General features: G+C 41.9%; 2 protein-coding genes across 2 annotated transcripts; both read right to left on the minus strand.

Annotated features, from left to right (window-relative positions):
- Positions 1 to 1,993: 1,993 nt before the first annotated feature.
- On the minus strand, positions 1,994 to 10,417 carry LOC121602521 (Bardet-Biedl syndrome 2 protein homolog). The gene is made up of 11 exons (XM_041931282.1): positions 10,207 to 10,417; positions 9,768 to 9,951; positions 9,535 to 9,654; positions 8,552 to 8,661; positions 7,988 to 8,393; positions 7,326 to 7,880; positions 5,079 to 5,179; positions 4,757 to 4,966; positions 4,425 to 4,588; positions 3,923 to 4,071; positions 1,994 to 2,849 (listed from the first exon to the last, which is right to left on the minus strand). The coding sequence occupies exons 1-11, from the start codon at positions 10,330 to 10,332 to the stop codon at positions 2,749 to 2,751; spliced, it is 2,226 nt and encodes a 741-aa protein (XP_041787216.1). The 5' UTR covers positions 10,333 to 10,417; the 3' UTR covers positions 1,994 to 2,748.
- A 3,386-nt stretch (positions 10,418 to 13,803) lies between these two features.
- Positions 13,804 to 14,100, minus strand: LOC121602520 (keratin-associated protein 19-2-like). Its single transcript, XM_041931280.1, has one exon. The coding sequence runs from the start codon at positions 14,098 to 14,100 to the stop codon at positions 13,804 to 13,806; it is 297 nt and encodes a 98-aa protein (XP_041787214.1).
- Positions 14,101 to 14,398: the final 298 nt, after the last annotated feature.

Here is a 14,398-nt window from a genome sequence, read left to right on the forward strand (position 1 = left end):
TGAAATATATCCAGAAAGTTTGACATTTTATTTCGAAATGCTTTGTTGACTAAAACTGCCAATATTACTCAACTTTTAGTATTAGACACTATTTTCCACGATTATATTTTAAGGAGCAAATGCAAAAACAGTCTCATTGAAAATACCAACAACAAGGATTGAATGCAGCAAAATGAATATATGACACATTGAAATTATTATATTAATTGATTCACTATTTGTTTGATACGAAATAATCAATCATTGAATTTAATAAACATAAAAGTGATTTTTAGGGAGTTTTATGCATCGTTGTAACTAAGAAAATAAATGATTGATACATAAATAAATGAGAACTGAGAAATAAATGAGAATAAATGAGCTATAATAATATTATCCATGGATAATTCAATTCTTATGCTAGTATTAAATAAAATTAAGAAATTAGTCTTCCAGAGTGTATTGTATGAAATATCGAGTATACAAATAATGAATCTTCACTCTTTAAGCTTCCGCCGCCAAGTGTTTCAGGCTTGTTTTATTGGTGGCTTATTACTTTCTGCTACTGATGCTCCTGATTTACTCTCGTCCATCCCGTGTATCTTCCCTCTCGTTCTCTTCGTCCACGTGATCCTCTGTCAATTGAAACACGTCATACTCTTTATACTTTCAATGACCCTCTTCTGTCCTGTTTCACATTGTTTAACCACTTTTACTATCTCTTTGATTTCGACTCCTCTCTTAACTCTTTCCGTAACCGTATTTTTTCTTCTAATTCCCTTTAATTATTCTCCTTAGTTTTCTATTACTCTCTTTTTTTTGTTAAGTTTATGATAGTCTCTACGCTCTACCTTGTTTTTTTTCTTTCTTTTTTGCTAGGTCAAGACTAGGTTAGTTAGGCTTAGTTTTTCATGAATTATTTTGTTTTTTGTAGTATTTAATTAGTTTAAGTCTATTATATTTAGCCTTGATGGCAGATATTGCATTAAATAAATGAAATGAAATGAAACAAAAAAAGATGAAACATGGACTGACACAAACAGATAAAAATGATATTTGAAACACTAAACACATTGATTTTTGTTATGCAATTCACTACACATCCATCCTGCTTGGCCCCACAAAACCACTTCCTTCCTGGGGCGCTTTGGAAACAATCAATACTTCCTCTGCAACTCTACAGCGACTCGAAAGCCACATGCAGCCAAAGTGTTGGTGATGAGCCAAAACGAAACCTCAAAACCCGCCCGTCGTAAACCTTTCACGAGCTCACATTCACATGATCACCCACCCGGCGGTACGTCGTCCGTAGGATGGCCCTGAGCAGTAGGATTGCAAACACAGTCCAACACACGCCCCGTGTGTCGTCGTCGTCATCATCGTCGTCTTTGGGGCCACCGTAGCCACCACAACACAGCCAGTAATGAGGAGGCAGTGTATATGGTGGAGTTGCTTGAACACCCGTAGGGTAGGTGGCCAGGGCCGGGTTGCTGTAGTTCGTTGCGGGATGCTCGAATGCTGCAAGAGATCCCCGAGTGTGGCAAAACCGATCGCTTCTCGGAACGATCGTGATGGTGGTGGTGGTGCTGGGTCTCCTTCAAAGGCAGGCTGTTTTCATCGTCGTCGTCTTCGTCGGTCGGAGATTTTATAGTCCCGGCTTCTCCGCTTGCAAAAACTTGCGCGTTCTCAGCATTTTGGTGACTTTTATTGCAGCGAAACCTGTTTTTACATGCCTTTTTTTGGACACATTGCCGCGAACGTGGCACGGTCGGTTTGGTTGAGTGAAGTGCGGCCGCAAATGAAAACTCCACACCGGTGCCCACTTTATTCAAAACTCAAAGAAAGCTGCGGACTTCAGACTTCAGGGAATGTGTTTTTGAACAATTTAAAATTTGTTTTTCTCCCCCCCTCATTTCGTAATAATCCAAACGAAACGAAAGGGAAACACAATGAAGACATTCAAACGACGGTGCCGTACGCAAGCGCAATTTGTTTTGTATTTCAATCGCGGCTTTGTACACACAATCAATTCGCTCCTTATACGCCACGCACAGCTACGATCGTTCGGTCTAATGTGCTGTCAATAATAAGTAGTACAACAGCTCGAACTTCCGTAGCAAGTACACGACAGTTTGATTAGAACCGGTGCAGTACTGCTTCGACCGGTATGAAGTCATCAGCCGCTCCATACCCAATAGCACGATCACGCTACTGCTGCTGATCACGTAGGACGTGTTTTATTGGATGTTGGTGTTACAGTTCCCGCCGGTGATTGGACTGCTTTCGGTTGGCGCTGGCGACAAACTTTGCATTAGCGAGACACACTGATTTATTTCTGCTACGAAAGCACACACGGGCATTCGCGTGCAGTGCCAGTAAGACGACGTGGGAGGGACGCCTCCATGCGTAGTGGAGAGCGATAGTTAACCGACGACCAAAAACGAACGGCTTTCCCAAACGCCATCTGTTGACTGTTGCTGTAGTACTTGCTGGTACTCCCCCTTTCGGATGTGTGGGTCGTATTGGTTTCGACCAGGCTTCTCAACAATTCGTTCCCCATTAGGGTACTTCGTGTGATCAAGTGATCTTGATCGTCAATCAATTTATTCGTACGAACGAATGGATGCAAAATAAATATTACAAAACTGTCAACTCTCTACCGATGCTCTATTCTCCTTACAGAATCATACAGAAAAGAACTTACGACGTCGAGCGGACAAATCGGCTCCATTAGGCCTCTGGTGATGATGATGTTGGTCAGAGCTCGGCTTACATCTCTCCCATCTCGATGATTTTAAGCACCGCATCAATGTTGTTAGTCTTGAGTGCCTCCTTGAACCTGCCGATCATGGACGAAGCAAATGTTCCGGCTGCGCGTGTTTTGTTTGGAGGGCGTTGGTAAAAAAACAACAACAGTAAGTAAATTAATAACATTACACCCTCGATCCGGTGCAGGTTTTTTGTATGGAACACAATGGCACTTGTGCTGAGGGAATGCTGCATGTTTATAGCTATGTGGAGGAGGACTTTAATTCGCACACTGTTTTATTATTAAATGCGTGGTGGCGGACCGCAGCATTGACTACATCCGGCGAGTGACTGCAGAATGAACAGAGTGCCGGTGTTGGGAATTGTTTTCCGTAGTTGGTTTTTGCTGCGCCTGCGTCACCTGAAGCGAGTCTACATCCATGCTCAACTTGACCAAAGTGACATAATGATTTGAAATCGCTCAAAAATGAAGCTCTTCGCAGGTTGTGAACTGAAGATCGCATTGTTTGGAAGCTGCTAAATGTGCAGGCATTTCACCAGGCGTTGATAATTGCTTGATAACTTGTTTAATTAAGATCATCAAGCCCTACCGCAGACGAAGTCCCAAATTAATCTTCATTAGACCTGATGGATCATCGTGAATGTTTGATCTTTTGCTGCACGTGAACTCGTCACACGGCACACAAGCAATGCTCGGTAAAGCCATCTAAAGCTTAGCGTGTTGGTCAAACTTAACCTAAACAACTCTCCCAAATTGTCTAACGGTAGGCTTGTGGTCACTAACTTCCTCTCTGTCTCTGTCTTTCTATGCCATAACCACCACAACAAACGATCGTTTGTTGGTAACGCCAACCCGCTCCCCCCTCGTTCCAGAAAGCCGAGTTGAATTATTCATGTCCGTAAAGTAATTTAGCCAAAACGCGACTCCGACCCACCAGAAGGTGAGGTAAACAAGCGCTGTCTTTTCAGCGTCAAATCATTGGAGGGGTGGACAACATCGCGTTTAGCCCCTTTTGTGGTGTGATCGTTGGATGTGCAAGCAATCGCTTTGCAGGGTTTCTACACTTGAAGTGATCTTCATCTTCAAGCTAAACCAAACTTGAACTGATACATCAAGTTACGATTGAAAGATTCAAAATAACAGACGAACCCTGTAATACCCTTGGTCACTTACCTCGCAGTCGCGACGCATTGTACAGGATACCGTGGATGCGCTTCAGTGCCAGCTGTATTTCGCTCGTGTTGACCAGCCGGATTTTATAGCTCTTCACGAGATCCTCGTTTGTGGCCATCATTTCATTGTGATACTTTATGACGTCTTCGCTGCAGTTTTGCACCAACGTGTGGGATTGGTCGCACCCCGGGTCTCGTCCCGAGTGGACGGATGAGGCAAGAAAGAAAACAGAAAGCACGAGAGAAAATGAGTTTGTGAAGCGAGGCTCACCGAACAACTCGACAGTAGTGTGATTCTTTTTACAGCACCATGACATCATCGCTTTCATGTTGGCATGACGATGGTTTTGACGCTATACGAGCCAGACATGGTAGCGATGATCTTCGTTGCACCATGGACGATGATGGTAAATCGTATTTAGCAAAAAAAAGATGACAATTGCTAACGCCAATTGACACAGACGATGCTAATAGTATTGTACCAGTAGAAAACCAAGCCTTACCCGTTGTAGTACCGAGCATCTTCGGCCCGTATCAGATGACTTTTGATCTGATTGATGTGCTCCACGATCTCCGAGCTGATCTGCTTCTCGGTCTCTTGAAGGCCTTGCAGTTTTTGAAACAGTTCCTTCACTTCTTCGCTTACCACCGGAAAGCAGGCCTGGGACTGTTGTGGTTGGGTTGGCGAGGAAATAAATTCTACTTTAGCACCGAAGGACGTCCAGGCAGGCGATGGCACAACCATAAAGAGGGAAACTCTTCCGATGGTCGCCCAGTTGTCCAGTGCACGTCCAGCCGTGATCGTGCAACAATGGGACGCATTATTTTTACTTACGTTCATGTTGTCTATATTGAGAAACTGCACCAACGACTGCACGAGGTCACCGGCCAGACCGATGTCCTCCGTGTAGAAGCGCGTCTTGCCATCGTAGCTGAAGTGTAGGCATACGCATTTGGCCGTCCGCAGGCTGATCAGGTTCAGCTTCAGCTCGGTCGCGTCAGCGTCTGATGTCATGTACTCGATGTCGGACGGTAGCAGGAAGTTCTGTAACGTTAAGCGATACAGAGAGAGCAAAAACGCATTCGGTGATCCCGACCCTCAAGATCGTTCTGACTGCCCTCTACTAGATTAGCGCCGACCAGCATCTCTCCCTTACCTGATTGACCCAGATGCATATGCGCTTCAGACGCTCCGAGATGCGAAACTCGACGTAACATCCCCCCGGGCCATCCTTCGTCGGAAGTGTGTTGATGTAGGCTGCAGTATGATCGTGTGTGTGCGTGCGTGCGTGAAAGAGAGAAGTAGGGGGGAAAACAGATACAGTCACGATCATTCCTTTTGCGGTGCATCTCACCCACCCTTAAACGTGTAGTCTAGTGTACGTGGTCGGGTGGGCGAACTTGTATGGGTGGGTTGTTTTTTACCATGTATGTAACCCACTATCCCCACCGTAGCCTATACCACCACGGACAAAAACGGATCATGACGTGTGAGGGTTACAGAAACAGTACAACAACGACTCACCGCAACATGAGGATGCGGTTATCGAGGAGGTTGACGCAAGGAATGGAAGGCATGACAAAAACTTGTTTCCCGTGCACTTATCGCTTTCGTTTGCCGGCTTGGAGAGAGATATTTACATTTTGCAGTGGATGTTTTTTTTCTTGTTTTGGGGTTGTCTCTTCCCCCCAACGCACGAAAGATTTCGTTGAGATAATGGTAAACCATTGATGGTTGAGGTGATTTTGTCGCAAAGCCCCGGCGCGGTGTCACTCGCAGCAACGACGGAAGGTGTTGCACCCCGACTGTGTTTGCAGTGGCCGGCTTGCAAACGTTTTGCCAGATAAGACGTTTGCTAGACTCAGTTGGACTAAAGGTATACAGGGTAAGGTTGTGTATGGAATAGCGCATTACACTTGAGAACCTTGTCGCTTCGTCACTTTGTGTTTGTTAAGAATTTAACGACCTGTTAAGAGACGTAACGTTTGCTCATCCATGCTAAATATTGTCGTACTGATCCAGTACACAGACAGAGCTGGCGCAAATCAACTTTCAGCGCTTATCAGTGTCAGCAAAAAACAAATGTGACTGATGCAAATGTAACGACATGGGAACGTTTGTTAGTGTTGACAAATTGGATCATTTGATTGGCTTTTACAATCAAATTGTGTTTGAGTTTACATGATCCTTTCTTTTGACTTCGTCGCATAATTGGGTTGACTGTTTTGCTTGGTTTTAAAGTTGAACGCGGATTTTGGCTACCAAAGTTTAGCAGATATTCTATTACAGCTAATATTTAAACCCATATAAATAAAACATACATTAAACTAGTTGCATGAGAACTTCAATAATCAATAAACTTCAGTATAATATAGACAATCAGTAGCATAATGAAAAAGGCGATCAAATAAATAAAATATAACTCAAAATATACAAAACATACAAAGGGTTAATAACTAAACATAATGATTTCAGAGTATAGTTGAATTTATCCGATACAGTATTTCACGCTAAACTAATAAAGTATATATGGAAATAGTAAAATAAAATAAAATAAGAATAAAATATAAAAGTACTAAATACGATAAAAGTATAAAATATATAACATACTAGAGACAAACAAAAGCCGAAAAAGTTATAACGAATAAAGTACAAAATATGAAAAGAAAAAAATAAACGTTATGGTACATACGAAAACAAAGATAGAAAACGTATAATTAAACGTACATAACGCATAATCAAACGCTTGTACATAATCAAAACAGCTAGGAATTGTTAGATTCAAAATTAATCTGTGAGATATAGTTTGTTGGACGAATCAATTACTGATTAATTATCAATTGATTTTATTTATAACAAATTCAACGTTTAACCATATCCTGTCAAAATTCAAAATCGCAATTCTTTTTCCATTTAGCATTAACTTAATATAACATAAAATTCACATTTGGTGAACAGGATAATTGCCATCATTAAAATATGGTTTCAATCATGTCAGATTGTCGGATATAATTTATGTCTATTGTAAGTTAGTTTGTGTCAAAGCAATAATTCTACAATGTTTCATGTAAAATGATTGCTTATCTCATTTTGCTTCCTCTCTGGCACAAAAAGAAACAAGCGTACAAAAGTCATTTATCACACTAGAATTGCTTGCAACTGTGCAAACAGCACACAGCTGACACTCCCGACCGTGAAGCATCTGTTAGCGTTTAACACACGATAAAACCATTCACAGGCCTACGATTGGTCATTAAGTCAATCGCAACGATGACTTACGCATGCAAGCACGTGTTGGCGGTTTAAAATAATCAGACGATCTTCACCTCATCTACAAATACCGGGTGACTAAGCGCGTAAAAAAAAAACAAAACTGCACACATAACGTAAGCGGCATACTTACACACACTTTTCGGTGACCCGGTCAGATTGTGCGGTATGGTGTACATCGCAAACTTGGGCAGCTGACGGGTCAGTTCAAACACGTGAAACTGCACACTGCTCGGGTAGCCGACGAACGCTTTGATGTGAATGTCCTGCGCATTGTCCTTGAGCGTCTTGAGCGGTATCAGTATGCGCGAAACGTCCTTCGTCAGGTGCGCGATCAGCGTTTCCTCCTTGAACAGCTGATCGGCAAAGATCAACACGGCACGGATCGTGGTCGAGTTGTTGGTCGACACGGTGATGTCGATGTTCATATCGTTGCTATCGTAGCTGGTGGAAATGCCGATCTGTAGCCGCGTGTTGGACGGTATGATGCCGACGTTGTCCGGCACACTCTGCACCAGATTGCTTTCGCTCGTGTTGCTCAGGATTTCCTTGTTGTACTTGATGTTGTTTTCGTAGTGCTTCAGCTCGAGCAGCAGTTTCTGCTTCTGAGTCAGCAGAGCGTTCATTTCCTCATCGGCAACGTTGTGCAGCGTTAGCATGTTGACGCTTGGCGTCGTATATCCCCGTACTGGCGGAAAAGCAGAGCGAAAATCAGAAAGAGAGAAAAAAGGGCATGAAACAAGTGTCTCATCGTGTGATCTCATCGATCCACACGCCCGATCCCCGTGGCCTCACTTTCTCCATCCGCCGTCACGACGACAAGATCCAGCAGCCCGATCCCCCGATAGTCGTTGCAAGCGATCCCGCACACGAAATCGTTCATCTTCATCCGGAACCAAACGTCCCCGGTGCGGGGATCACGTACATCGATCTTGCCACTCTTCCAGCCGACGATCATTTGCTTCGCCTCGCATCCCAGAATGTCGTACGTGGCCATCGCTGTGGCGCGGGCCTTCGACTTGATGCGCCACATTCGCACGTTCTCCTCGAACACACCGATCGTGCCGTTCTTGACGCTGTACATAAACTGGCCGGTGCGCAGGGCGACCAGATTCTGTATCTCGTTGCCCTCGGTAAACTCGTGCAGCAGCGCTTCCTTCTTGTAGATCCGTATGCATCCATCATCCGTGCCGGTGATGAGCTGTAATTCGGGTAATGAAGGCGAAAAGGTTTGACAGACGTTTGATGGGGCGATTTTTTCTGTTTGATTGAAATGTCTTCAATTCTAGCAATAAATCACCTTCAAAGCTTGGTGCTTGCCTGCGGGTGTGAGAGTGTATGTCAGTGATAATGTCTTACCTCATTTTGACCGTCCTTATCGATATCGATTAGCAGCAGTGAAACCACGCTGCCAGACGTTATCAGCCACAGCACTTCGGTGCCCTCCTGATTGTAGCCTCGGACGACCGCTGCAAACATAAATAGAATTATTTGCTTTGCTGTATTTTGGACTCTTTTGACCAGCACACCCGTAACCACTTGACCGGTAGTTTGTTTGTGATTGCGTAAAAAGTGTACCTAGGCAGCCCTGTTGCGAATAATAATGATATTCTAGTGTAAAATAAATGTTTCGATCGACTTTATATTGAATAGATTACTTAAAATACATACTTTTTTAACAATGATAATACGTAAATTACTGCATTACTGCATGTTAGGATAATTGTTAACGAATATAAATTTATCTTCAAATATATTATTTTTAGAAACTTCTGTGCCTTAATATAATTCTCAAATGAGCAGTCCTTCCTAGTCGATCTTCATGAATATATACATAAATTCCTAAAATCATCTTTACAATTCTTCTTTTTAACCACAAACCACGGGCAGAGACGATCACAAGGGAGACGATCTGCATCTTGCTACGTAGTATCTATTGCCATTGCCGCTCTCAATTAACCGTTTAAGTGACCGAAGTTGATTTTTTCCATTTATACAAGTATTGTCACAACGAGAGACCATGTTAGGAGAATATTAATAAAAATAAACGCACCGACGCCTTCAAGACAGGACGTAGTTCAAATCTTATTCACACACAGCATAGACTGACCGACTATACCCTGGTGTGGAGTTAAGCATGTTGTGAGTTATATTAGATAACCATATTATTGATATTAGAAACCATAGCTTTTTTAATAATTTTAATCGTATCAATTGTTTATACATTTAAAGGAAGTGAGATTAAATTATCGCACTAATACACAATATTTGTTGTTTGAATATTTCGTAGACTGTTAAAATATACATTGAAATGCAAAACATTGCCCCATATACATACATACCATTGCCGCCAACGATCAGCGTATTGCCCGGTTGGTTTGCGTAGCCACCGATCACGGCGGACCGTACGCCCTCGTGGAAATCTCTCTGAAACATGTTACAATTTTCATCCACATGGTACGCTGAAAACAGACAGACAGAAAGCAAAACGATGCAACCCACACGGTTGCAATCCAATCCAGCAGTTGAAGTTACTTTCTATAAAACGGTCGCTGCACTCGACACGGCCACCTACCTAGCACATGCGAAGGACTTCCAATCACCAGCACGTCGCGTTCGTCGTCCTTCTTCAGCCGCCCGGCCACGATCGCCCGTATCGGAAAGTTCATGTTAAGCAGTGCGATGTCATTTTTGATTTCCGAAATCGAGAGCTTCGAGTTTTGCAGCCCGTAGCGTTTGTGGGGCGTGTGGATTAGAATCTGTCCGGACGGGGTGGAAGAGGTGGATGAGAGGGTTGAGAAAGTCATGCACAATCAGCAGAGCGGAAATCGATCACACTCAAGATCGTTTCGATTCGTGATGATGGTAGTGCGAACGAAGTGCGTGCAGCAATCGAGCGCAACTCTCCGGTTTTGGTACACAGACGGTGAACTAGTTTTCACGAGTCTCCTTTTGGCCGAGGGTCACACTACCATCACACACATAGCATAGGGTGCGCAAAGGCAAGCTCCTACCTTGTCCGCCGTTGTGACCATGGTCAAACAGGAATGGATCCCGTCGTACTTCCCGCAGGTCACCAGCTTTTCGAACACTTTGTAGTTGAGGGAGAACGAAAATACGGGTTTGGTGGATATGTCCATTGCGATGGGATTTGGCAAACCACAAAGAAAAAACTTCCACTGCACCAGCAGTCAAGACGTTTGTGATTGTTTTTTATCGGGCAGGAAGTTTTCGCTACGATTTGTTTGTACATTGATTCGCGCCATGGAAACCGTCCGCCTTGACGGTGATGGACTCGCTCATGCGCACTCTAGCGTGTTGACATACCTGTTGATAATGGATTCCGCTGATCTCGCGCTTTTGGAAGCAACAGGTGATACTGCCGGTGATTTGAATGTATCGAGGATGTGTTTTATTTAAGTGATGATATTATGATTATTTTAAGGAAATGATGCATCATTGATCGAAGCGGCTAAACTCTTCTAGTGTGCCGTTTTAAACATTTACAAATGAAATTGATGACGGTGTGAATTGGTTTTAGGGTATAAAAAATAAGCTTTTAAAATTTCTCTCAGAAATAAATCATTTTTACAAATTCTATTTTTTTTTTAATTATATTTATATTTTTGTATGACATAAATCACCATCGTTTATTTGTTTTTATTATGTGTATTTCAATTGATGGTTGGAGATTAAGATTACTAACTCTTTTTAGAAAGTTATATTTCCAAACAAAATCTGTGAATTTTAATCACAATTGTTGTTCGTTGCATTTATTCTCTTCTACTTCGTTAGAAATGGAATGTTGTAGCTGATTCAAACCGATCAATCGTTGAACGCAATGAACCAACCGACAAGTGAATCGCCTTGTTCATCCGGCTAAAGGTCGAAAACGAAAATGTGAATGAATTTCGAACATTAAGCTGCCAGTACACGACCACCATGTTTGTTTGAAAGCGTGTCAATAATCATTCAAGCTATAAAACATATTATTTTTTACACTTTTAAAGAAAATCTTTTAAATTACATAACATTTAAAAAGAGCTCCTAAAGTATCTTTCATAATTAGAATTTTGATTATGTTATTAGCTATAACATTTCAACATTTTAAGTTGTTTTTTCTGGCTTACACTTAGTTTGAAAAGTTCTAGTCTGTTAACTTCTTCTTCTTCTTCTTTGGCTCAACAACCGATGTCGGCCTGTACCCATTTGTGGGCTTGGCTTTCAGTGACTAATTGATTTCCCCCCATAGCAGGATAGTCAGTCCTACGTATGGCGGCGCGGTCTATTTGGGGATTGAACCCATGCATGTTGTTAAGTCGTACGAGTTGACGACTGTACTACGAGACCGGCTAGTCTGTTAACTTACTGATGCTTATTTAAAATAAAATAAGGAGAATAGTCCTAAGGCTGGAAATAGACGAACTGAAATTTTCGGAGTACCGTGAACATCGCGTAAGACTTGTTTTGTTATAAAATCTGGCAGACTGGCGAGATAATCGTGGTTCGTGTATGGCCTCATCCGAGGTCTGGTGACGATTGAATGTGCCAAGATAAGATATGTTTTATTAATTGGCGAATCAAATTATTTATTTCACATAGTTTATACAAAATAAAATACAAAACTCGTCTTTCGACAGGAGTTTTCAAACAAGTGCACCAGAAAAAGTAAAACTAATTGGTTCGCGCTACCACGAAAATCTCAGCAACACCGAAGTTGGGAATCTCTGCGAAACAGCAGGCGCGATTGTAGGCGCGGAAGACTTGACGGCCCAACTGTCCTACAACTGTTTTTAACAAGGCGCGAATTTCGCGGTGCCGTGACGATCTCGGTTCGTGTATTTCCAGCCGAATGAAATGGTACTGAAATTGGTGATGAGGCCCAGATCGACTGTATTATCAACTTTTACTTCTACCGCTGAATGATCGATCAATTTGGTAGGATTGTAGCAGTTTTTACACTTATTATTTTTTTGTGATTTCACACAGTTCAAACAATATTAAACAAGGGTTAAAAAACACACACAATATTGCATCGAAATTTAAACAAAATCGAAAAAAACAAAACGAAAATGTTAAACATGGCACTTCTATAACAAACATTCAGTTTTCATTTGTGTTGGCAAAAAATTATCTCTAGCCACAGCAAGAGGGGCGTAGGGCTGTGTAAATAAATTCTTCGACGCGTATTCCTGTTGTGCATGTTTGGCATTTGAACTGTAGATCGTTTCAATTTGCGAACTTTCTTACCCCTGCTCAAGTGTAAAGTTTCGAAACGGGGATCTTTTGCATGAGAATGGCAGATGTAAGCGAAAGTAGCATTCACTAGAGATATCCTCTTCTTTGTTGGCGATCAAAACATTTAAAAAACTGTTTTTCATTCAAAACTATTACTAGTAAAAAGATATATCTCCAACCCAATTTTGTTGTTTCCTAAATTAATAGGAAACAAACTTATGAATAACACATATTTTTCTAATATGATATCCAATGTTTATTACAGTCTTAGTTTATCGATTATTTTACTTGCTTGCGAATGTATACCCCCATACATCAGTATGATGTCATTGTAATCAGATGCGTCACACAGTTATATTCTCCAACAACCGTTGAAATTCAAATGAAAGTCCCTTGAGGTTCGTTTAGTGGATTCTTCTTTTTTAAGCAACAGTATTACTTCTGCGTCGAAGTCGTCTCTCTTCGATTCCATACCAAAGTAGGAAACCATGTAGAAAAAACCAGCATGTAGACGAGGGACAAAATGTCTTCTCGCTTGCTCGGTGTACTGCGATGCACACGGGCGCGGATTGTTTCCGCGAATGGGAGGACCAAATTTCTTGATGTGCTTTCCGGAAAAGCCGATATGATTTTGCAAGCCCGAAGTATATTAGATGTTGCTGTTTTGCAGGCCTTATCACGACCTTTGAGACCATTGTTTGCTGTTGGCTGCAGTGCACGAAGTCTAGCTCGTGAAAAGCCTTCAGCTTGTCGAGCAAATGCAACACATGTAGCACATCAATGTACCAGAACCATTCACAAGCTTTCGTCAGTTGCCCATAGATTTTGCACTCTACTTTTATGACTTTTTGCGTCTTATCATTCGATATTTTAATGGCCATGTTTTCGTTTTTTCCCGGCGTTGATCCTTTTCGTCCAGAATCTGATAATTACTTAACTGAGTGCTAAGTTTTACCATCATCGACATGTTGATTGCGTTGTTTTGTTGTGGTGAGGTGTGTTTCAACTGAAACAGCGATTACAATTGTTAACACTAGTATAAAGCTGAAAGAGACACATATCATCAAGAAACTATAAGAAAAATTTAAATGACAGAAATTTTTTCCGAGAACACATTGTTGATACACAACTATTAGTATGATTAGTTATATAATTTTAGTAGTAATTTTATTACATAAAACAACATATTATAATTTAGTTTTCTTATCTTTAGAGTGTTCACTTTGCTTCTCCAAAACTAGCTCACTAAACTGTTCCATTTTAATGGCAACCGAGTTAGACGACATTCAACAATCGTTTACGAGCAATATTTGTAGTTTAACGATCACAAACAGATTTTCGCAGCTCTCTCTTTTAGTTCCCTTCAGCTCAACTTATCCTACCAATATAGCAGGCGGAGCGAAGAATGGTCGTCTTCGTCGGTAGTATCCATAGCCATGTCCGTAACCACCGTAGCCACCGTATCCACGATATCCACCATATCCACCGTAGCCATGTCCATATCCTCCGCCGTAACCACCGTATCCTCCGTATCCTAATCCACCGTATCCGCTGTACGGACCTATTAAGCCAACTCCAAATCCAATCTGTGGCACAGGGTTTGACTGTGTCGGTACAACATTAAGGCTCAGGATTACAGTAAGAACCCCCAACAACACGACGCACTTCATTTTGTGATTTAGGAAAAAGTTCACTCCAAACTATTGCTTTCCGAACTCTTCAATAATCCGGTTGTAAGACGAATGAAATCGGCGAAAACACCGGAACAGGATTTAAATAGCCAAGCCGAGATGAGAGAAGCGTTAATTTTCACTCAAGCAAATCGTCGTAACAGGCTTTACAAACACGCTTCCGAAAACATACACGACAGAGACGATGAGATGGCTTGCCACGAGGCATGTTGGTGCTAATAACGATTTATCTGGATGATGAGAATGTCGAGGAAGGGAAGCTTGCTGGGAAGCGAGA

Source organism: Anopheles merus, unplaced genomic scaffold (genome assembly GCF_017562075.2).
Source record: "Anopheles merus strain MAF unplaced genomic scaffold, AmerM5.1 LNR4000487, whole genome shotgun sequence".
Taxonomy (NCBI): Eukaryota; Metazoa; Arthropoda; class Insecta; order Diptera; family Culicidae; genus Anopheles; species Anopheles merus.